At 43.7% G+C, this 23772-nt stretch overlaps 1 protein-coding gene across 1 annotated transcript; it reads right to left on the reverse strand.

Annotated features, from left to right (window-relative positions):
- Positions 1-427: 427 nt before the first annotated feature.
- Positions 428-21033, reverse strand: PRIM1 (DNA primase subunit 1). Its single transcript, XM_049784011.1, has 13 exons — positions 20931-21033; positions 20166-20323; positions 17620-17726; positions 17468-17541; positions 16491-16627; positions 14691-14749; positions 12663-12772; positions 10236-10327; positions 9936-10077; positions 8345-8414; positions 6110-6201; positions 4332-4430; positions 428-505 (listed from the first exon to the last, which is right to left on the reverse strand). Exons 1-13 carry the CDS (start codon positions 21031-21033, stop codon positions 486-488), a joined length of 1263 nt encoding a protein of 420 aa, XP_049639968.1. The 3' UTR covers positions 428-485.
- Positions 21034-23772: the final 2739 nt, after the last annotated feature.

Below are 23772 nucleotides of genomic sequence, written 5' to 3' on the forward strand. Positions count from 1 at the left end.
GTAACGCTCAGGGGTTACTCCTGGCTATGTGCTCAGAAGTTGCTCCTGGCTTGGGGGACCATATGGGACACCGGGGGATCGAACCTCGGTCCGTCCAAGGCTAGCGCAGGCAAGGCAGGCACCTTACCTTTAGCGCCACCGCCCGGCCCGTTCCACAAGATTTTTTTTTTTTTTTTTTTTTTTTTTTGTTTTTTGGGCCACACCTGGCGTTGCTCAGGGGTTACTCCTGGCTGTCTGCTCAGAAATAGCTCCTGGCAGGCACAGGGGACCATATGGGACACCGGGATTCGAACCAACCACCTTTGGTCCTGGATCAGCTGCTTGCAAGGCAAACGCCGCTGTGCTATTTCTCCGGGCCCCCACAAGATTTTTATTTGAGCATTAAGACCTCCATGGCTGTCACATGTTAAATGGAAGTATGACGTATGTACTTCTTATGTGGAGGCAGAAGATATTCACAATGGTCTGAGGTGAGTTTTTAATCCTTAGAAGTCTTTTTGTAAATCTGAAAAAAAAAAAAAAAGAGAATAGATTTATCTCAAAGGATAATGAAGAAAAAACATAGTAAACAAAGACTATTTACTTTCACTTTGTGACTTGCTTGGCACTGAATTCACATCATGCATCAAGGTTTGCTTTCACTTTTGTTGAAGCCCTCTAAATTAGTACACAGCAATAAATAAACCTAAGAATGCAATAAGACCAGATGGAATGGTAACTTCAATGAAGTTTTCAACTTCAGAGATGTTCATTTAGGGGCTGGAGATAAGAGTACAGTGGGGAGGGTGCTTGCTTTGCAAGTGACTGACTCAGGTTCAGTCCCAGAATAAAAAGCCAGGAGTAATCCCAGAACACAGTCAGGTGTGGCCTCAAAAGAAACAAAAGCAACAAAGGCCGAATTGAAAGTACAATGGGGAAGGCGCTTGCCTTAAGGGGGTGGGGGGTGGGGGCCCTGGTCCCTGGCATCCCATATAGTCTTCAGAGCCCACCAGGAGTGATCCTGAGCACAGAGCTGAAAATAACCCCTGAGCACTGCTAGGTGTGCCGCCCCTCCCCCCCATAAAGACCACACCAAAACAAAATTTTTAGGATCCAGAGCAATAGTACAGTGAGTAGGGCATTTGCCTTGAACGTTGTTGACCTGGGCTTGATCTCTGAAAACTCAGATGGTTCCCTGGAGCATCCACAGGAGTGATCTGAGTGTAGAGACAGGAATAAGCCCCAAGCACTACCAGGTGTGGTGGCCAAAAGATAAAAAAACAATGTTTTCTTTAAAGGGTTTCATCTCTATCTCTCCCCTCCCTCTCCCTCTCTCTCTCCCTCCCTCTCCCTCTCTCTCTCCCTCCCACCTCTCCTTCTCCCTCTCTCTCCCTCCTCTCTCTCTCTCCCTCCCACCTCTCCTTCTCCCTCTCTCTCTCCCTCTCCCCCCCCCCCCTCTCTCTCTCTCTCTGTCTCTGTCTCTCTCTCAAGCAGAAAACACTATACTTTCTTTTTTTTGTTTTTGTTTTTGTTTTTGGGCCACACCCAGCGATGCTCAGGGGTTACTCCTGGCTGTCTGCTCCTGGATCAGCTGCTTGCAAGGCCCTAAACACTATACTTTCGAGTCAGCTGTGTACAAGGCAAACACCCTACGGTCGGTCGTGCTATTTCTCTGGCATCTCATAAATTTCTTGATTCCTTTTGGCTTATATTATTCAAATTGTTCCTATTCCAAGAGTTCTACTTTTGGCATTGCTATCCTTAGGTCCTCCTTATAGTTTCTTCCTTTTTTTTTTGGGTCACACCCAGCAGCACTACTGGTTACTCCTGGCTCTGCGCTCAGAAGTTGCTCCTGGCAGGCTTTGGGGGGGACCATATGGGATGCCAGGATTCGAACCAGGGTCCATCCTATGTTGGCCATGTGCAAGGCAAATGCCTTACCGCTGTGCTATCGCTCCGGCCCCATCCTTATTGTTTCTATATACAATAAAATTTTATTGGTCTACCAAAGTATTTGACACTGCATACTCCCTTAGAAATTTACTTTTGGGCCCGGAGAGATAGCACAGTGGCGTTTGCCTTGCAAGCAGCCGATCCAGGACCAAAGGTGGTTGGTTCGAATCCTGGTGTCCCATATGGTCCCCTGGGCCTGCCAGGAGCTATTTCTGAGCAGACAGCCAGGAGTGACCCCTGAGCACTGCCGGGTGTAGCCCAAAAACCAAAAACCAAAAAAAAAAAAAAAAAAAAAAAAAATTTACTTTCCCCTGATTTCTATGACACCTTTTTGTCCATCTTTCATCATTACTTCCTTATCACTACCAAATCTCAAAACTTCCTCCTAGTAGCTTTGTCCTCTGCTTTGTTTTTGGGCCACACGTGGCTATTACTCCTGGATCTGTGCTCAGAGATCACTCCTGTTAGAGCTTACAGGACAAAATATGGTGCCAGGGATCAAACCTAGGTCAGCTGTGTATAAGGCAAGAATACACATTATCTGGTGTACTATCTCTCCAGCCTCCAAAATCCATACTTTTATCAACTAGATTTCTAGAAGAAAACTACAGATCACAGTACTTTTTCTCAGTCTTTGATAGTTGTCCTGTCTCTGTTGAATGAAGCCCAAACTCAATAAGAATGGAACTCCAGGTCTATACTTAGACTTATATTCCATCTCCTGATCAGTTTAGCTGTACTACTTTGTGCCTCCAAAGTCATCTGATGCTCAAGCTTTTGCTCCAGCTGCTCCTTCAAGAATAAATAACCCATATCCTTTTCTATTCCTGTACTGTTATATCATCAGGCTGCTGCTTGTGGAAATACTGCACATATTTCAAGGTTTAATATTTTGGCACAGGGATCAAATTAGTATAATAGGTCACTGAAGAAATAACTTTTTCATATGGAACATTAAATTCTCTGAATCAGAAGACAGCTTTTAACATTTTGTACTTCTTTCTTTAGTACCAGTTAGGGCAAGTAGGCATGGAGTAGGATTAATTTATCTTTATATAATTTATCTTTGTTTCCCTCACAGTATCTGAAGCATATATGTTTAATGACTAACCACTGATCTGAAGAAAGAGGCTTTTTGTTTATTTTATTTATTTTTTTTGGGGGGGGTCCACACCTGGCAGCGCTCAGGGATTACTCCTGGCTTTACGCTCAGAAATCACTCCTGGCAGGCTTGGGAGACCATATATGGTGCTGGGATTTGAACGAGTCCTTCTGCATGCATGGCCTTACCTCCATGCTCTCTCTCTGGTCCTGAGGCTTTTGTATTTTTGGGCCTCACCTGGTTGTACTCAGGGGTTATACTGGTTCTGCAATAAGGAATTACTCCTGGCAGTGTTTAGTAAACCATATGGGGTACCAGAGATGGAACCTGGATTAACTGTATGCAGGGCATTCACCCTATCTACTGTACTAGCTTTTCAGCCCTTAGCTATATTTTAAAAAGGTATTATTATGTGGGGCATCACATATGGTCTTATGAGCACTGCCAGGAGTGATTTTTGAATGCATAGCCAGAAGTAATACCTGAGTATGGCCAGATATGGCTCTAAAACCAAAGGGGGAAATAATTAGTATAGTAGGGGCCGGGCGGTGGCGCTAAAGGTAAGGTGCCTGCCTTGCCTGTACTAGCCTTGGATGGACCGTGGTTCAATCCCCCGGTGTCCCATATGGTCCCCCAAGCCAGGAGCAACTTCTGAGCACATAGCCAGGAGTAACCCCTGAGCGTTACCGGGTGTGGCCCAAAAACCAAAAAAAAAAAAAAAAAAATTAGTATAGTAACATTTTGGGGAATGGCCAATAATGCTTACATGCTGGGTGGTTGAAGCACATCTTTCTCAACCAGGGGCCATATGTTATCCTGGTACTTCCAGGATATTCCAAAAGGCTACAGATGAAAACTGTATGGCTATGGCACAAAAATCTGGGGCCATTCAGCAGGATGGGGGACACAAGACGAAAACAATGTCAGAAAAGACAGTGCAAAAACTTACAATGGTAAAAGATTTGGTGTTGAAATATTGTATGCCTGAAACCCAATCATGAAAAACTGTAATTTAACAGTCACTACATTAAAATAAAGACTGGGGGCCGGAGAGATAGCATGGAGGTAAGGCTTTTACCTCTCATGCAGAAGGTCGGTAGTTCAAATCCCGGCATCCCATATGGTCCCCTGAGCCTGCCAGGAGTGAATGCTGAGCATAGAGCTAGGAGTAACCCCTGAGTGCCGCTGGGTGTGACTCCAAACCAAACTCCCCCCCAAAAAATAGACTGGGGCCATGGTTGGAAAAGGCCGAGAATCTCTAGTTAAACTACTCATACTATCGGCAAAATGGTCTTACCACTTTTCCTGAGAAGTTCTCCTTTTCGGGATTTATCCAGGTTTTCAAGAAATTGTTCAAAAATTTTTACATAAGGAGCTAGACTCGTCTTCTTATAATCTAAATTATGAAGAACATGAGCTTTAATTAGTACTTTTGTGGCAATAATATTAATCTGAAAGCATGAACTTTAAGTTTCTTGTAAGAATTCTTTGGAGGGGGCTGGAGCAATATATTGGGTAGGGTGTTTGCCTTGAAAGTGGTCAACCAGGGTTTGATCCACAGCATCCCATATGATCCCTTGTGCCCTTCAGGAGTGATTCCTGATTGCACAGTCATGAGTAACCCCTGAGTATCATTGGATGTGGCTCCCAAAATAGTACCCTACCCACTGTACTATTGCTCTGGCCCCCAGAGGAAGCTTTTTTTGGTTTGTGGGTTACACCTGGCAGCACTCAGGGGTTACTCCTGCATGCAAGGCAAACGTCCTATCTCCATGCTATCTCTCTGGCCTCCAGAGGAAGACTTTTAAGTGTAAAGCTTTAGTGTGTTCTCTCCCTGGCACTACAAAACAAACTAACAGGGGCTGGAGAGATAGCATGGAGGTAAGGCGTTTGCCTTTCATGCAGGAGGTCATCGGTTCGAATCCCGTGTCCCATATGGTCTCCCGTGCCTGCCAGGAGCACAGAGCCAGGAATAACCCTTGAGCACTGCCGGGTGTGACCCAAAAATCACAAAAAACAAAACAAAACAAAAACAAAAACAAAAAAACCACAAACTAACAAAACAAAAACCCTCCCCCAAAAGTAAATAAACAACTCCCTCCAAATCAAAAGAGGAGTGGGGCTAGTTTCTTCTGTTTTAGTCACATACAGCTAGTCAAAAAGATATATTCCTAGTGACAATGATGACCATTTTAGGCAATGCACAATTCTAATTTGCTTTTTGGGCCACACTTGGTCAGGAATCAACCCTGAAGGATATTGGGGGACCATATAAGGTACCAGGAATTGAACCTGGGTTGGCTGCATGCAACCAGAGTCCTGGACTATCTTTCTAGCCCCAAACTGGAATCTATTTTATTTTAGTTTTGCACAGGGGTTACACCTGGTGGGCTCGGGAACCATATGGGATGACGAAGATCAAACTGAAGTTGGTCATTTTCAAGGCAAAGATCCTTCCTTCTGTGCTATTTCGCTTCAACCCCCAAACTGGAATCTTTTTTTTTTTTTTTTTTTGAGAGGGAGCCACAGCCATTGTCGCTCAGGGGTTACTTCTGGCACTGCACTCAGATATCTCCTGGCAGGCTCAGGGGAATCAAACCCGGGTCTGTCCCTGGTCGGTTGCGTGCAAGGCAAATGCACTGCCGCTGTGCTATCACTCCGGCTCCAAAACTGTACTCTTTTGCTAGTGTTTCTTGGGTGTTTGGATTCAAATAATAACCTAGACAGTTTAGCAGTATAGATTTTAGTATTTGAATGCTGCTTAGTAGATAATTACTGACTCAAATGGATTAAGCAGAAATTTGGCAGTAAATGAAGATAATCAACATTTGTCAATGAGCTGATTTTAGGTTAAATTTGGGGGCCAGAGAGATAGCACAGTGATAAGGCGTTGGCAGACCCGGGATGGAAATGGGTTTGATTCCTGGCATCTCATACCAGAAGTGATTTCTGAGGGAAGAGCCAGGAGTAACCCCTGAGTGCCACTAGGTGTGACCCCCACCCCCAAATCTTAAGAGTGACAGGTTATTTATATTAAAAACTCATGTTAAAACAAATTCTGATGCATTATTTTACCTCTAGTTCTATGTTTGGTTTCAGATTCATCTTCATTCTTCTCCTTTTCTTCTTCATTAGCAAAAATGGCATCCAATTCATGGCAGATGGAACTACAATTAGGAGAATTTTGGTTTGTTCATAGCATTGATGCTCAGAGTTTATTCTGGATCACCTGCCTGCAAGGCAAGTGCCTTACTGGCTGTATTATCTCTCCACCCCCAAATAAGATAATCATTCTTTTCTTTTTTGGTTTATGGGCCACACCTGGCAGTGCTCAGGGCTGAATCCTGGCTCTGTGAGTAGGGATCACTCCTGACAGAGCTCAAGGGATCTTATGGGGTGCCGGGGATCAAACCCAAGTTGGAAAACAAAACAAAAAACCCAAGTTGGGGGGGAGTGGAGCAATAGATAGCACAGTAGGTAAGGCGTTTACCTTGCATGCAACTGAATCAGGTTTGATATCCGGTATCCCATGTTTCCTGAGCCTGCCAGAAGTAATTTCTGAGCACAGAGTCAGATGTACCACCGGGTGTGGGCCCCCACCCCCAAATACAAATTGGCTGCAAGGCAAGTACCCAACTCATTGCACTATCACCCTGGCCCCAAATAAAAGAATTTTAAAATTGGTTTGTGGTCAGCAATACCCAGTATATGCTAACAATTGATCCAACTTGATTAGAAAAAAACAAAAGAGAGCGAGATAATACAATGGGCAGGGTGCTTGCCTTGTATGCAGTCACCATGGATTTAACCCCTGGCACCCTCTATATTCCCTAAGCCTTTATAAGAGTGATCTCGGGCCCGGAGAGATAGCATAGGAGCGTTTGCCTTGCAAGCAGCCGATCCAGGACCAAAGGTGGTTGGTTTGAATCCTGGTGTTCCATATGGTCCCCCGTGCCTGCCAGGAGCTATTTCTGAGCAGACAGCCAGGAGTAACCCCTGAGCACTGCTGGGTGTGACGCCCCCCCCCCAAAAATAAGAGTGATCTCTAAGTGCAGAGCTAGAAATAAGCCCTGAGCACAACTGGGTGTGGCCCTGCCAAAAAAGAAAAAAAGTACATGGAAGATTAAATTTGGAATATTCTAGAACTATAAGCTCTCTTTGAGAAAAAAAATTTGTTTTTTGGTTTTTGGATCACACTCACCAGGACTCAGGGATTACTTTTGGCTCTGCACTCAGGAATCACTCCTGATGGATTTGGGGACCATATGGGCTGCCAGAAATTAAACCCAGCTGTGCACAATGAAAGCATTCTCTCCTCGTGCTATAGGTCTGGCCCAAAGACTGGGAAATGTTAAAGAATTTTTACTTTCTTTCAAGTTAGCTTCCAACTTATTTGTGTTAAAAAATCTTTCTTGAGACCAGAGTGATAGTATAGCGGTAGGGCGTTTGCCTTGCATGTGGCCAACACAGGACAGACCACAGTTCAAATCTGGGCATTCCATATGGTCCACCAAGCCTGTCAGGTGTGACCCAACCCTCCCCCCAAAAAATCACTTACATATTTGTAGCTGAAGAAGTCAGAGAGTACCATGGGTAAAAAAGTGCTTCCCTGGGACACGGTTAAACCTGGGTTCATTCCCAAGTATACCATATGGTCCTCGAGCAGTGTCAGAAGTGGTTCCCTGAGCACGGAGCCTAAGGTAAGCTCTGAGCACTGCTCAGGGGTTGATATGCCTCCTCTCCCCCCAAATAACAGTAGTTAAAAAATTATATGGAATGTCTAGGAAGTACATTTTTCTTTTTTTTTTGGTTTTTGGGCCACACCTGGCAGTGCTCAGGGTTTACTCCTGGCTGTCTGCTCAGAAATAGCTCCTGGCAGGCACGGGGGACCATGTGGGACACCGGGATCCGAACCAACCACCTTTGGTCCTGGATCAGCTGCTTGCAAGGCAAACGCTGCTGTGCTATCTCTCCGGCCCGGAAGTACATTTTTCAGCTTGACAACATTGTATGGTTTCAGAGCAATTGCATTTTGGTTGACTCTGTTTTTTTTTTTCCCAGACCACACCCTTTTGATGCTCAGGGGTTACTCCTGGCTAAGCGCTCAGAAATTGCCCCTGGCTTGGGGGGACCATATGGGACGCCAGGGGATCGAACCCTGGTCTTTCCTTGGCTAGCGCTTGCAAGGCAGACACCTTACCTCTAGCGCCACCTTGCCGGCCCAGCAACTGCATTTTGGGAAGGATCAAATCTACTCCACTTCAAATTCTGAACAATTATAAAACAGATATTGAGGGATTTAAAACATACCTTATGGTTGGAACAGTAAATGGATTAAACTGATCTACTTTTCGTAGATCAATAGGCACAGAAATTCGACCTGTAAGAATGAAAAGTTATAAACTGATGATTATGGGATAGAAATCACTATAGGCTCTTACTATTTTTGGCTAAATTTTAGTGTGTAAGGCTTATCAAAATGATTAGATTAGGGCCTGAGAGATAACATGGAGGTAGGGCATTTGCCTTGCATGTAGAATGATAGTGATTTGAATCCTGGCATTCCATATGGTCTCCCGAGCCTGCCAGGAGCGATTTCTGAGCGTAGAGCCAGGAGTAACCCCTAGTGCTGCTGCCAGGTGTGACCCAAAAACCAAAAACCAAAAACTAAAAAAAAATAGATTAGTTAAGAACAATATATAGGGGACTGACTAGATAGCTCAAAAAGCTAGGGGCCGGAGAGATAGCACAGCAGTGTTTGCCTTGCAAGCAGCCAACCCAGGACGTAAGGTAAGGTGGTTGGCTCGAATCCCGGCGTCCCCGTGCCTGCCAGGAGCTATTTCTGAGCAGATAGCCAGGAGTGACCCCTGAGCACTGCTGGGTGTGACCCAAAAACCAAAACCAAAACAAACAAAAAAAAGGCTTTCCTGCAGGATGCTCGGGTTTGACTCCTAGAACTACATGCTCCCCCACCATTGCAAAGAGCAGCTCCTGATGACCAAGGAGTAGACACAAACCGACTCCCCTCACTGCAAATTTAGAAATTAAAAGTAAAAATATTTTTATCTCTTAAAAAAAAAAAAAGAAAAAATACTTTATTTCTAAACAAAACAAAAACAAACATATACTATAAAGCAGGTGTAAAAAGCTACTGAGTTATTTATTACTTAGTTTTTCTTTTGGCACCTGGGTAGTGGTCACACCCAGAAATTACTCCTGGCTCTGCTCAGAGGACCATATGGGGATTAAACCCTAAGACCTACCAGGAGAGAACCCTGAGCACTATGAAGTGACCCCAAATCCAACAACTGGGGCCAGAGTGATAGCACTCCGGTAAGAAGCACTCTGGTGGTAAAATGCCTGACTTGAAAGCTACCATATTGAGACGGCCCCCCTCTAATCTTTAATACAGGGGTCCTCAAACTTTTTAAACAGGGGGCCAGGGGCCCGGAGAGATAGCACAGAGGTGTTTGCCTTGCAAGCAGCCAATCCAGGACCAAAGGTGTTTGGTTCGAATCCCGGTGTCCCATATGGTCCCCCGTGCCTGCCAGGAGCTATTTCTGAGCAGACAGCCAGGAGTAACCCCTGAGCACTGCCGGGTGTGGCCCAAAAACCAAAAAAAAAAAAAACAAACAGGGGGCCAGTTCACTATCCTTCAGACTGTTGGAGGGCCAGATTACAGTAAAAACAAAAATTATGAACAAATTTCTATGCACACTGCATATATCTTATTTAGAAGTGAAGAAACAAAATGGGAATAAATACAATATGTGGCCCGCGGGCCGTAGTTTGAGGACCATTGCTTTAATAACACAGGCATATTTATTCCTAACCAGAGATATACCTGTTAAAACAAAAAGTAACTTTCATTTTCCTTTAGATTACTTTCTTTATACAGTACCTGTCTTAGGGTGAACACTAAAAGGGCTCTTCAATAAATGGTTGATTCCTTTACTAACATTGATATCCAGCCGTGGGAAACAATACTGGAGCATGATCTCCCACTCAAACCAAGGTCCACACTTGTCATTTTTGCTATTACTCTAAAAGAGGATACAAATCCAGCACATGAGCATTAGTAGGAAATTTTAAGAATTCCCTTAAAAGTGGTTATTAAAATCGTGTTATCTTTAACTTAAAACAATCAAAACGTAAGAGTTGTAGTATCTGAAATATAGGTATCAGTATCAACGGAATCTACCTGGTAACTGTTGGCTGCATTTTTCAAATGTTCCCAACGCTGTACTGAGTTGTGACTCTTTTGGAAATGACGCTGAAGATCATTATGAAGTGGTAAGAGGTCATTAAGGAGCACACTCATTTATCGAACATCAGTGAAAAAATATATTTTCAGTAATTTATTACAACAGGGATGGGTAAAGCTTATATAATATCTTCTAAAAATGTAAAATTTGACGCTGGAGCTACAATACAGTATGAGAATGGCTCTTGCCTTCAACACTAGTCGAATACTGGCATCCCATATGAGTCCTACCATGAGTGCTCTCTGAGTAGAGCCAGAAGTAAGCCCTGAACATTGCAACTTGGTGTAGTTCAAGAGGTCCCTTTAAAAATGGAAATTTGGGCCCGGAGATATAGCACAGGGCGTTTGCCTTGCAAGCAGCCGATCCAGGACCTAAGGTGGTTGGTTCGAATCCTGGTGTCCCATATGGTCCCCCGTGCCTGCCAGGAGCTATTTCTGAGCAGACAGCCAGGAGTAACCCCTGAGCAACACTGGGTGTGGCCCAAAAGCCAAAAAAAAAAAAAAAAAAAAGGAAATTTTAAAATATTAAACCGCATATCCTTAAGAAATACTCTGGAGAAAGGCATGCTCAAGTATACAATAAAATTTAGAAATGTTGTTTTGTGGGGCTGGCGATGTGGCGCTAGAGGTAAGGTGTCTGCCTTGCAAGTGCTAGCCAAGGAAGGACCTCGGTTCGATCCCACAGCATCCCATATGGTCCCCCCAAGCTAGGGGCAATTTCTGAGCACTTAGCCAGGAATAACTCCTGAGCATCAAACGGGTGTGGCCCGAAAAAAAAATGTTGTTTTGTATGTATTTCGACAAAATGAGTGAGCATTCTTCAAAGATATTTTTTTGTTTGTTTTTTTGGCAGCACCCAGGTTACTCCTGCTCAGGGGTTACTCCTGATTCTACGCTCAGAAATTACCTGAAATCACTCTTGGCAGGCTCAGGGGACCTAAGCCTGGGATTGAACCCAGGTCCGTCCTGGGTTGGCCACTTGCGAGGCAAATGCCCTACCACTGTGCTATCTCTCCGGGCCCATAAAAGTGCGTAAGTTTTGTGTAAAAAAGATTAAATTTCGATATGATCCAGCAATTCCACTTGTTGGCAATTAACCCAAGTGCCCAAAAACTATTCAGAAAAAAAATTTACACTTCTATGTTCATTGCAGCACTGTTCACAATAACGAAAATCTGGAAACAATCCCAAATGCCCAAGAACAGATGACTGGGGGCCGGGCGGTGGCGCTGGAGGTAAGGTGCCTGCCTTGCCTGCGCTAGCCTAGGACGGACCGCGGTTCGATCCCCCGGCATCCCATATGGTCCCCCAAGAAGCCAGGAGCAACTTCTGAGCGCATAGCCAGGAGTAACCCCTGAGCGTCACAGGGTGTGGCCCAAAAACCAAAAAAAAAAAAAAAAAAAAAAAAAAAGAACAGATGACTGGATAAAGAAATGATTATATGGGGCCGAGGCAATAGCACAGCGGTAGGCTGTTTGCTTTGCACACAGCTGACCCAAGGTGGACCTGGATTCGATCCTCAGGGTCCTACATGGTCCCCCAAGCCAGGAGCGATTTCTTTTTTTTTTGTTTTGTTTTGTTTTTTTGTTTTTGGGCCACACCCCTTTGACGCTCGGGGGTTACTCCTGGCTATGTGCTCAGAAATCGCCCCTGGCTTGGGGGGACCATATGGGACGCCGGGGGATCGAACAGTGGTCCGTTCCTTGGCTAGCGCTTGTAAGGCAGACACCTTACCTCTAGCGCCACCTTCCAAGCCCCGCCAGGAGCGATTTCTGAGTGCAGAGTCAGGAATAACCCCTGAGCGTTACTGGGTATGGCTCAAAGACAAACAAACAAAAGAAATGATTACACATATAAACAATGGAATACTACTCTACTACAGAAAAGATGAAATAGTGTAATTTGCTGCTATATGGATAGATCTGGAGAGTATCAAGTTGAATGAAATTAGGAGAGGGACAGATACAGAATCATCTCTCTTTTTTTGTGCTTGGGTCACACCGGCAGCACTAAGGGTTTATTCCTGGCTCTATGCTCAGAAGTTCTCCTGGCAGGCTCGGGGACCATATTCGATGCTGGGATTTGAACCACTGTCCTGCATGCAAGGCAAACGCCTTACCTCCATGCTATCTCTCCGGCCCAGAATCATCTCTCTTATACGTCGCATATAACGAAACAACGACTACTTAAAGGTAATGGAAACCAAAACTGATCTTTAGTGGGAAGTATACCACTATAGGGACATTGGGGAGTGAAAGGGAGTACACTGGGGCAATGGTAGGGACACACACACACACACACACACAAAGAAAATCATAGTATGAATACAATTAGCTCACACAGAAATAATCTTGGAAAGGATATTTTCAGGAACAAGGGCTAAAATCTTATCCCAGTTTTCTTTGTTTTCAAGAATATCTTGACCAACCAGGGCATATTCTTCAAAATATTTTTGTATTATATCTATAGATTTTCTGTAGGCAAAACAAAAACAGACCACTCATATATACCACATAGCTTTTGTTCTGTCTGAGAAATTAGTGCTTATTTTTACTGAATTTCTAGAACTACGCATAAAGTGTGAATTATACTACTTTGAAGTCAGAGCTATGAGAGAGAAAATCCAAGGAATTTTGTTTATTTTTCAAATTGTACAACTTTGAATATTAATATGTAGTAAGGATAGAAAGCAGGGGCCGTACAGATAGCACAGCGGTAGGGCATTTGCCTTGCAAACAGCCGATCCAGGATGGACAGTAGTTTGATTCTCAGCATCCCACATGGTCCCCCATGCCTTCCAGGAGCAATTTCTGAGCACAGAGCCAGGAGTAACCCTTAAGTACCGCTGGGTTTGATCCCCCTCCCCTCAAAAAAGATAGAAAGTAACCAGGTCTGGACAACATAATGTCCTGACAGTAGTAGCATGTGGGATACAGTTTATAGTTTCTTCTCTTGTTTGTCTTTTTATTTGTTTTTGGGCCATATATGGCTGTGATTAGGGCTTACTCCTGGCACTATGCTCAAGGACAATAGCAATGTCCCTAGTAGGCTTGGGATGCTGGGGACTGAACCTGGGTCAGATGCACCCTAATTGCCATACTACCTCTCCAGTCTCTTAATTATGTTTTAAACATTTCAATTTAAAAATTTCATGTGAGGCTGGAGCAATAGCACAGCGGTAAGGTGTTTGCGTTGCATGCAGCCGATCCAGGATGGATGGTGGTTTGAATCCTGGCATTCAATATTGTCCCCCGAGGCCTGCTAGGAGTGATTTCTGAGCACAGAGCCAGGAGTGACCCAAAAACCAAAAAAAAAAAAAAAATTTTTTTTTTTCAATCAGGGCCATACACATAGCACAGTGGTAGGGCATTTGCCTTGCACACAGCTGATCCAGGATGAATGGTGGTTCGAATCCCAGTATCGCTTATAGTCCCCTGTGCCTGCCAGGAGTGATTTCTGAGTGCAGAGCCAGGAGTAAACCCTGAGTGCCACTGGATATGACCCAAAACAAACAAACAAACAAACAAAAAAATTTCAACCATGCTTAGCAATTTGTAAACAGACTTTACATTTACTGCTTACTTGCCACCACTCTATGGGATAGGTAGAGAATCCAACATTTTACAAAAGTCATAGCAAGTGGCAGAATAGAAATATTTACTTACGGGGGCCGGGCGGTGGCGCTGAAGGTAAGGTGCCTGCCTTGCCTGCGCTAACCTTGGACGGACCGAGGTTCGATCCCCCGGTGTCCCATATGGTCCCCCAAGCCAGGAGCAACTTCTGAGCACATAGCCAGGAGTAACCCCTGAGCGTTACCGGGTGTGGCCCAAAAACCCAAAAAAAAAAAAAAAGAAAAAAAAGAAATATTTACTTACAATACTATACTCTACTACTACTATTACTAGTGATATAATCAGTATGCAACCAACATATCAGGTTATGAATCTTAAATTTATCAGTTACTTGTGAGATGTTAAACAAATTACACACTCTATGTCACTTTTCTTTTCTTTTCTTTTTTTTTTTTGTGGTTTTTGGGTCATACCCGGCAATGCTCAGGGGTTATTCCTGGCTCCAGGCTCAGAAATTGCTCCTGGCAGGCACGGGGGACCATATGGGACGCCGGGATTCGAACCGATGACCTCCTGCATGAAAGGCAAACACCTTACCTCCATGCTATCTCTCCGGCCCCTCTATGTCACTTTTCTATCTCTAAGCAGAACACTGAGATAATTTCTTGAACCTCATTGAATTGTGAAGACCAATGAAAACAAAAGACCTTCCATGAATACAGCAGTATAAAATAACCCTCATTTAATGTAACATTAGCTGCTATTATTATCAAATACTATCCCAGCAGAAAAAATGACAACTTAAACTTTTTCTACAAACCTGATGAAAGGGTGAATTTTTTCACTCAGATGAACTTTCTTTTTAACATCTTGACCTCCCTGAAAAATAAAACATCATATAAAAGAACTTCAAAAAATATATAGTAAAACAACTTAAAATTTCTTCAACATATTCAAAATAGTTTTATTACACTGTAAGTATAGAGGCCGAAACTATAGCCCAGTGTGTAGGGCGTTTGCCTTGCATAAGGTTGCACCAGGTTCGATCCCTGGCATTCCATATGTCCCCTCTGTCAGGAGTGATTTCTGAGTGCAGAGTCAAAAAAGTACTGCTGAGCACTGCCGGGTATGGTCTCCCCCCAAAAGTAAACTGTAAGCACAGAAGCCTGAATATTTTAGTTTTGCTTTGTGTTTTGGGTGCCAAGGATCAAACTCAGAGTCCAGACAAGCAAGGCATGTGCTTTTATTATTATGGATGCAAGGATGTTATTTATGTAGTTTGATTGCCTACAAAATTCTAGGTTAATGACATAACTGAGCTAGAAATGTAAAATAGTCTTCCTGGCATAAAGGAGAACACTTACAACAGCATATGAAATATCTGTTTGTGGGAGGGGCCATATCCTTTGACAGTAGGCCTACTCATGTGGACATTCAGTTTGGTTTCCAGGTCAACACTGCAGTACTTCTCAGGCCAGTGCTGCTAGGGGCTTAAAGGGCTATATTCAATGACTGGGCGGCTCAAGTGTGCCAGGGATTGAATGCAAGGTCTTGAGCATCCCAGGCTTGCACTTCAGCCCTTAAGTATAAAATAATTAACCCTAAGTTATAAAATATCTTAAAATGTAGGCATTATAATTTTACCTGATTTACTGGCAGAATTATCTATTCTGAAATGTGGACATTATAAAAGATGATTGAGGGGTTAAAGATAGTACAAGAATAAAGGTACTTGCTCTGCACATGGCAGACCCTGATTTGATCCTCGAAACTATCAGGAGTAACATTGAGCAGAGCCAGGAGTAAGCCTTCACTGCAACTGGTTGTGACCAAGACATACCCTCCCTCACCCAAGATGATTAATTTTTTTTTTATGTGAGCAATACCTAGTGGTGCTAGATAGCCACATATTACCAGATATTGAACTCAGGGCATATGCTCTACACTTAAGCTATCTCCCAGCTCTGAGAGTTTAATTCCGTGACTAAACCTATCAGACCAGGCATTATCTATCCTAGAGATTAGAGTGTATCTCAAGATGAGATGTGTACTCTCAGCATTTTTTCCCCTGGAGAAGCCTGGTTCTGTCTTGAACAAAAGTCTTCCTCTAGCCCCTCAAGTTTCTCTAAATAAAACACTTTCACTTCACTAAAAAAACATAACAACAAAGCATATAAGGCTTGGTAACATCTAAGCAGATAGAGAAAATGTCATTTATATGACATTAAAGAAGAGTTTACCTGAGTAGGAGAGATTACTATAGTGGAAGGATGCTTGCTTTGTGTGTGGTCAACCTAGGTTTGATTCCTGACATCCCATATGGAACCCAAGCACTCTCAGGAATGATTACAGAGTGTGGAGCCAAGAGTAACCTGAACATCACCCTCTGTGGCCCAAATATCAAAGGCTAAAAAAAAAAAAGAGCGGGGGGCCGGAGAGATAGCATGGAGGCAAGGCATTTGCCTTTCATGCAGAAGGTCATTGGTTCAAATCCTGGCATCCCATGTGGTCCCCCAAGCCTGCCAGGAGCGATTTCTGAGCCTAGAGCCAGGAGTAACCCCTGAGCACTGCCGGGTGTGACCCAACCCCCCCCCCCCCCAAAAAAAAAAAGCTTGCTTACCTTTACAAGACTCAAATACTCAACTATCCCAGAACGCACAGTGGAAGATAATTTTCGAACTGATTCATCACAGACCCAACAATGAACACCTCTCCTTCCAGAGTACACCCAGAGACGATGCTTAAATCCAAAATCCTCTGAGGAAGACAGAAATAATAGGTTTTATACATCAGATTTTGTGATGTCAGAAATTGAACCCAGGGTGTCATACGTGCGAGGTATGTACTCTACCACTGAGCTATATCCCTGACAAAAATATTTTACTAAAAACATTTTTTTTGGGGGGGGCGTCTATACTCAGGGGTGTTTAGGGGCTATTTCTGGTAAGGCTCAATGTAATCTATTCAGTGTTGGGATTTTTGTTGTTTGTTTCGAGGCTCTACCTAATGATGCTCAGGGGTCACTCCTGGTTCTGCACTCAGAAATCATTCCTGGCAGACTTGGGGCATCAAATGGGATACTGGGGGTTAAACCTAGATCAGCAGTATTCAAGGCAAATACTCTGTTGGCTGTAATATTGCTCTGGCCTTGCAGTGTTGGGACTGAACTGAGATTGGCCACATATAATACAAGTGCCTAACTTTACAAATGAAAGGACCAAATTTGATCACTGGCACCACATTATCAGTCCCTGAGCACCACCATAAAAATTTCCTGAGAATAGAGCCAAGAACAAGTCCACATCCATAAACTCCTGCTTATCTCTTCAATTTCATTTTGTTTTTGGGCTATACCTGGCAATTTTCAGGGGTTATTTCTGGCTGTCTTTAGGGTACCATATGGGATACCAGGGATTAAATTTGGGTTGGCCACATGTAATGCAAATGCCATACCTACTGTCCTATCACTCTGGCTCCAACTTTTTCTTCTTCTTCTTCTTCTTTTTTTTTTTTTTTTTCTGGTGTTTTTTGAGTCATATCCAACAGTGCTCAGGGGTTACTCCTAGCTCCCCAAAAAAAGACACTATTGATACTTGCCTTTCAATGCTCGGTCAATAATGCGTATAGCCATTGTCATGAGAGTCCAGCACTTGGAGCATATATCTGCAGAACTGGAGCAGAGCCATCATCACTTACTATTAATGATATCACCTGCCCACCCATGCTCGTGCTAGGGAGGTGACACTCACCTACAACATCTCCTTACATCGTCATAGTCTGTCATGTCAATATCAAACACCAGCTCTTTTTCTTGTGCCTGGAAAGCTCCCAGCTTTACTGTATTGTGTTGATTGGGCTACAAGTACAATATAACAAGTCTTTAAGAGCTGTCACGACGGGCCAGATTGGTAGTACAGTGGTAGGGTGTTTGCCTTGCATGCAGCTGATCCAGGATGGACGGGGGTTCCATCTCCAGCATCCCATATGGTTTCCTGAGCCTGCCAGGAATGATTTCTTCTTTTTTGTTTTTTGGGCCACACCCAGTGACGGTCAGGAGTTACTCCTGGCTATACACTCAGAAATCGCTCATGGCTTGGGGGACCATATGAGACGTCAAGGATCAGTCCAGGTCAGCTACATACAAGGCAAATGCCCTACTGCTGTGTTTCTGCTCTGCCCTCCCCCAACCACCCAGGAGTGCTGAATCAGGAGTAATCCCTGAGCACTGCCGGGTGTGGTCCCACCCCCAAACCCCGCAAAAAAAAAAAAAAAGAAAAAAAAGTCTAAAAGAAAAAGAGCTGTCATTATGTCAAATACGTTTGTTTTTCAAACACATCTGGCATTGTGGAGGGGTCATCCTTAGCAGTACTTGGGGACTATATATTCAGATCTGAATCTATCAAGTACATTGAGGAAAATATAGGTCAGAAATGTGGCCATTTCTCTGAACATTCCAAGACCTAGGCCTCAAAAGTCTTTAATGACACGATGCTAATGGCAAAGGCCACCCAATCAAATCTGAACAAATGGGACTACATCAAACTAAAAAATTTCTGAATGGTCCCCCGTGCCTGCCAGGAGCTATTTCTGAGCAGACAGCCAGGAGTAACCCCTGAGCACTACCAGGTGTGGCCCAAAAACAAAAACAAAAAAAACAAAACAAAACAAAAATACAGGGAACAATTTGTGTATTTTTTTTTCTCCTGGAGGTTTTTCCCAGACACAGGCTGCATTTCTCAGAAGCTTTGCTAAAAATAAAGGTTGCCTAAAAAAAACAACAACAATGGTTGGCTGGATATAGTTTTTGCTACCCTGTAGCTCCTCTTGCCTTTTCCCTCTACTCTGGTCCTTTCTCTGACCAACCTCTTGCTTTGGTCCTAACCCTAGCTCTCTCTCCCCATCTCTCTGCTCAGGGGATGGCTGTAAGGTCCTATCTTCCATACCCTGCTTGTTCTTCCATTAAACTCGGTCTCCTCAAAAACCCTTTCTTGTCAGAGTTGTGCCTGCTTGGCTTCAGGCATTTGGGCTCTGGCACTAGAGTATAGTGGAGAGAAGGAAAGAAATTGAGTGGAGAAAGATGTGAAATAACGAGGGAGAAGGGCCAAGGGCTAAGGTGCATTGGTAGTGTGAGAAAGGAGAGAGCTAAGTATCCAAGCTTCGGAGTCAACAGCAATAAAATTGTGAGACCCAAATTATAACAACCAGACTCAGAGGGGTGATATTTGTAATGGCAGACTGGGTTGGGGCTGGTGGTGGTATGGGATGGACTTTATATACATAGTACTTGACTATGGATAATTTTGTAAATCACAATGCTTTTAAATAAAAATAACTCAAAGGAAATATTTGAAACAAAATATGAAGTAAGTCAGAAGGAAAATGAGTACTGAAGGATTATACCATTACATTTTTTTTTTTTTTTTGGTTTTTGGGTCACATCCGGTGGTGGTCAGGGGTTAAAAATTACAGGGGTCGGTGCCGGAGAGATAGCATGGAGATAAGGCATTTGCCTTTCATGCAGAAGGTCATTGGTTTGAATCCCGGCATCCCATATGATCCCCTGAGCCTGCCAGGAGCGATTTCTGAGTGTGGAGCCAGGAATAACCCCTGAGCACTGCTGGATGTGACCCCCCCACAAAAAAATTACAAATTACAAAAAAAATTATTCCTGGTGTGCCTGGTGGATCATATAGAATATTGAGAATTGAACCTGTTAGCTGTATGCAAGGCAAGCATATACTGCTATACTACCACTTTGTCCCCTATACCACTACAAAAAGACAAAAAATTGGGGCCAGAGTGATAGCACAGCAGTAGGGCGTTTGCCTTGCATGCGGCCAACCCTGGACCTACTCCGGCATATTGTAGGGTCCCCCAAACCTACCAGGAGCGATCTCTGAATGCAGAGTCTATAGTAACCCCTGAGCACTGCCTGGTGTGACCCCAAAACAAACAAACAACCCCCCCCAAAAGTTGAACAGACAAAAAGAAAAAAAAGGAACAGTGGCTGAGAATGGAGCTAGAACAGTGGGTAGTATTGCACACAGGCAAGGTATCCCATGTGTTCCAGGCATCACATGTGGTCCCTTGAGCATTGCTAGGAGCACCAACCGGTGTGGCCCCAAACGATAAACAAAAAAAAAAAAAAAAAAAAGGGAAAAGAAACAGTGGACATCAACCATAGGACTAAGGTTACTGAAAGGAAAGTGAGAAGGAAAAACACACATTTCATAAGGGTCATCTAAAATAAAAAGAAAACAACAAAATACATAAAAAATAAAACCCAACTTCTTACTCGGTGGGTATAGACTGCACCAATATCAATCTTGTATGGATTCAATTTCTGCATCTCCTTTTCCAGCTCACTCTGGTTGTTGAACGACTGGTATCGAATGTAAATATCATCTTTCAGGGTGAATGAGAATTCACGGTGTTGAAAGTAATTCTTTACCACTGCAAAAGAAACATACATTTAAAATTTAATTCAGTGCAGGATATTAGTCAATGAGAAGAGATATTTTAATCAGCCTTCTGTGCCTTAACTGTGCTGTGCTGTGTGTGTGTGTGTGTGTGTGTGTGTGTGTTCCAAGATCTGGACACATAGTCAAAGTGTGCATAATTGTATATGACATAATTACACAACACAATTCAAAGCTCTAAGTAATCCAGCATTCTATAGGAAATTAAATAAAAGGAGGGGAATAAGAAGCTCAAGTGTCTTATTCTTAAATATGTCATGGCTTCTCTTTCTCCTCCACGGGCACTAATAAATGCCCTTGACATCTGACCCAGATGCAGATGTCAACCTCTGCAGCTTCAAGCCACAATCGAGTAACCCTTGGGTTTAGGAATGAAGACAAGTGAGATCCACAACCGAATTGGACTCTGCTTCTTTCACTGAGGCTTCTCGTGGGTCATTTTATCCCCTCTCGGCTTGCTTACACCCTAATAACTTGATGGCCCCCAATACAACCCATACCTGGTGTCTAGGAGCCACTTCCCACTGCCAAGGGAGGACCCAGCCTGTGTTAACTATCCCCCCGCTCCCTTCCACCGTCACCTCCACCATAGTTGAGCCAGCGGTAGTACTGCGAGTATGGAAAGAGCCTGCGGTAATAAAGTTTCAGCAGCTCGGGCAGCTCGGCGGGATCAAACGTCTCCATCACGAAACAGTGAACTGCGACCTCAGCAATTGTCACCAGGAATTGGCGGGAACAACACAAACCTACGCACGCGCACCGTGACCGTGGCGCGCAGACCAAAGGAATGCCGGGAATTGTAGTTTTTCCGGGGTGTGTGATTTACCAGGGCTCGCGAGATCTTAGGTTTGCCCTTAGGTGGGCGGGGACAAGCGGTGAAATTCCAAGATTTTTTTTTTTTTTTTTTTTTGTTTTTGGGCTACACCCGTTTGACGCTCAGGGGTTACTCCTGGCTATGTGCTCAGAAATCGCCCCTGGCTTGGGGGGACCATATGGGACGCCGGGGGATCGAACCGCGGTCCGTTCCTTGGCTAGCGCTTGTAAGGCAGACACCTTACCTCTAGCGCCACCTTCCCGGCCCCAAGAGATTTTTTTTTTTTTTTTTTTTTTGATGTCTCCTATGGTGATGATGCTCAACACTCACCTTGCAGACTGGGAGAACTACGTGGGGTACCAGGGTTAGAACCCGGTTTGGCGGCGTGCAATGCAAGTGTCTTTAGTCGCTGTACTATCTCTCCGGCCCCTGGAACCATCATTTTTTTTCCCGATTATGTATTGAAAATATTGTTATGGTTGGGTGGGGAAAGTGTCACACACCTCACGGTGTTGTGGCCTTTGCACAGCTGTTGCTCTGTGGATCTCTAGCTCAGTGTTTTTCAACCTTTTTGTGCAAAGGCACATTTTGGGGGAGGGGGTCACACGGGGCAGCCCTCAGGGGTTTCTCCTGGCTCTATGCTCAGAAATCGCTCCTGGCAGGCTTGGGGGACCATATGGGATGCTGGGACTCGAACCACCGTCCTTTTGCATGCAAGGCAAACGCCTTACCTCCATGCTATCTCTCCAGCCCTCAAAGCACACTTTTTTTTTTTTTTTTTTTTTTTGGGCCATACCCAGCAGTGCTCAGGGGTTACTCCTGGCTGTCTGCTCAGAAATAGCTCCTGGCAGGCACGGGAGACCATATGGGACACCGGGATTCGAACCAACCACCTTTTGGTCCTGGATCGGCTGCTTGCAAGGCAAAGCCGCTGTGCTATCTCTCCGGGCCCCAAAGCACACTTTTCTTTCTTTCTTTCTTTCTTTCTTTCTTTCTTTCTTTCTTTCTTTCTTTCTTTCTTTCTTTCTTTCTTTCTTTCTTTCTTTCTTTCTTTCTTTCTTTCTTTCTTTCTTTCTTTCTTCCTTCCTTCCTTCCTTCCTTCCTTCCTTCCTTCCTTCCTTCCTTCCTTCCTTCCTTCCTTCCTTCCTTCCTTCCTTCCTTCCTTCCTTCCTTCCTTCCTTCCTTCCTTCCTTCCTTCCTTCCTTCCTTCCTTCCTTCCTTTCTTGTCACACCCAGCAGTGCTCAGAGGTTACTCCTGGCTCTATGTTCAGAAATTGCTCCTGGCAGGCTCAGGGGACCATATGGGACGCCGGGATTCGAACCTATGACCTTCTGCATGAAAGGCAAACGCCTTACCTCCATGCTACCTCTCCGGCCCCAAGCACACTTTTTTCATGAAAAAAAAAAAAAATCATGAGGCACACCACCATTAGAAAATGTTAAAAAAAAAAGTTAAAAAAATTAACTCTGTGCCTATATTGACTATACATAAAGTAAATCTCTTGAATAGGAATCAAATAAACACAAAGAAATTATTTTATAATTACTTTATTATGAAATAAAAAAGCATTTTATAATTGTTCATATTTCTGTTTACTCAGTGCGAAACCTGGGACTGTTTGGCTGAACATAAAGCTGATATTCTGGCAGGTATCGAAGAAAGACACACAACTAGCTCTCTCTCTCTCTCTCTCTCTCTCTCTCTCTCTCTCTCTCTCTCTCTCTCTCTCTCTCGTTTTTATAGTCTGTAACATGCACTTCGGCTCACAAATAGGCCAATCATGCCAAAGCTGCATGTTACAGATGAAATCGGAATTTATCCACGGCACATCAGACAATATCTTACGGAGGCACAGTAGTTGAAAAACGCTGCTCTAGCTAATTTCTCACCTCATTCTTGTAAAGCAGAATTATCACCGAGTAATTCGGCTCCTTATTTCTTGCCCTTGCACAACTAGACTTTCAAATTGATTTCTCTTATGGCTTTATTTAAGAACTCAATTCTGGGCTGGAGAGACAATACAGCAGGTAGGGGCCTGGATTTGATCGGGACATCATATATGGTCACCTGAGCACTGCCAGGAATAATCTCTTAGCATAGACCCAGGAGTAAGCCTTGAGCATCATTGGTTATTGTCCCCAAACCAAAGTAGGAGTGAATTCTTTGGATTATTCTTGAGATCCTTATTGAAATTTTAGGATAACTAAGGTGGGCAATATCTTATGGAACTAATATAAAAGGGAAGAAACAAAGGGTTTATACAGTTTCTACAGTTTCTACTATGTACCGGATTAGTTTTTTCAATAGGAAAAAGGGCATAATAATATATAACATTTGCTATGTTGCCAAGTATCATTATAAGAGTTCTACATAGGAACTGATAGTTATTCCTTTATTTATTTATTTATTTATTTTACTGATAAGGAAACTGTCCAAGGTCATAGAGTCAGTGTATGGCAGTACAAGAAAGGATGACTTTTATGAGACAGACTATGGCTTCATGAGGGGGTGATACAGGATTAAATGAGAGAAAGTAAAGAGTGCCTGGCACAATTTATAGCCCAGAATCATTCAATGTGAGGGCACTTTGCTGTGATGTACTCCGGTG

The sequence above is a fragment of the Suncus etruscus genome, chromosome 11, assembly GCF_024139225.1.
Source record: "Suncus etruscus isolate mSunEtr1 chromosome 11, mSunEtr1.pri.cur, whole genome shotgun sequence".
NCBI classification, from domain to species: Eukaryota; Metazoa; Chordata; class Mammalia; order Eulipotyphla; family Soricidae; genus Suncus; species Suncus etruscus.

Excerpts from the sequence above, each read along its gene's own strand:
- PRIM1 (XM_049784011.1), bottom strand. The coding sequence starts at position 21,033 with ATGGAGACGTTTGATCCCGCCGAGCTGCCCGAGCTGCTGAAACTTTAT. Across the intron at positions 10,078-10,235 it reads ATGCAGCCAACAGTTACCAG|AGTAATAGCAAAAATGACAA; the intron begins GTAGATTCCGTT and ends ATCCTCTTTTAG. Across the intron at positions 506-4,331 it reads AGAACTTCTCAGGAAAAGTG|ATTTACAAAAAGACTTCTAA; the intron begins GTAAGACCATTT and ends TTTTTTTTTCAG.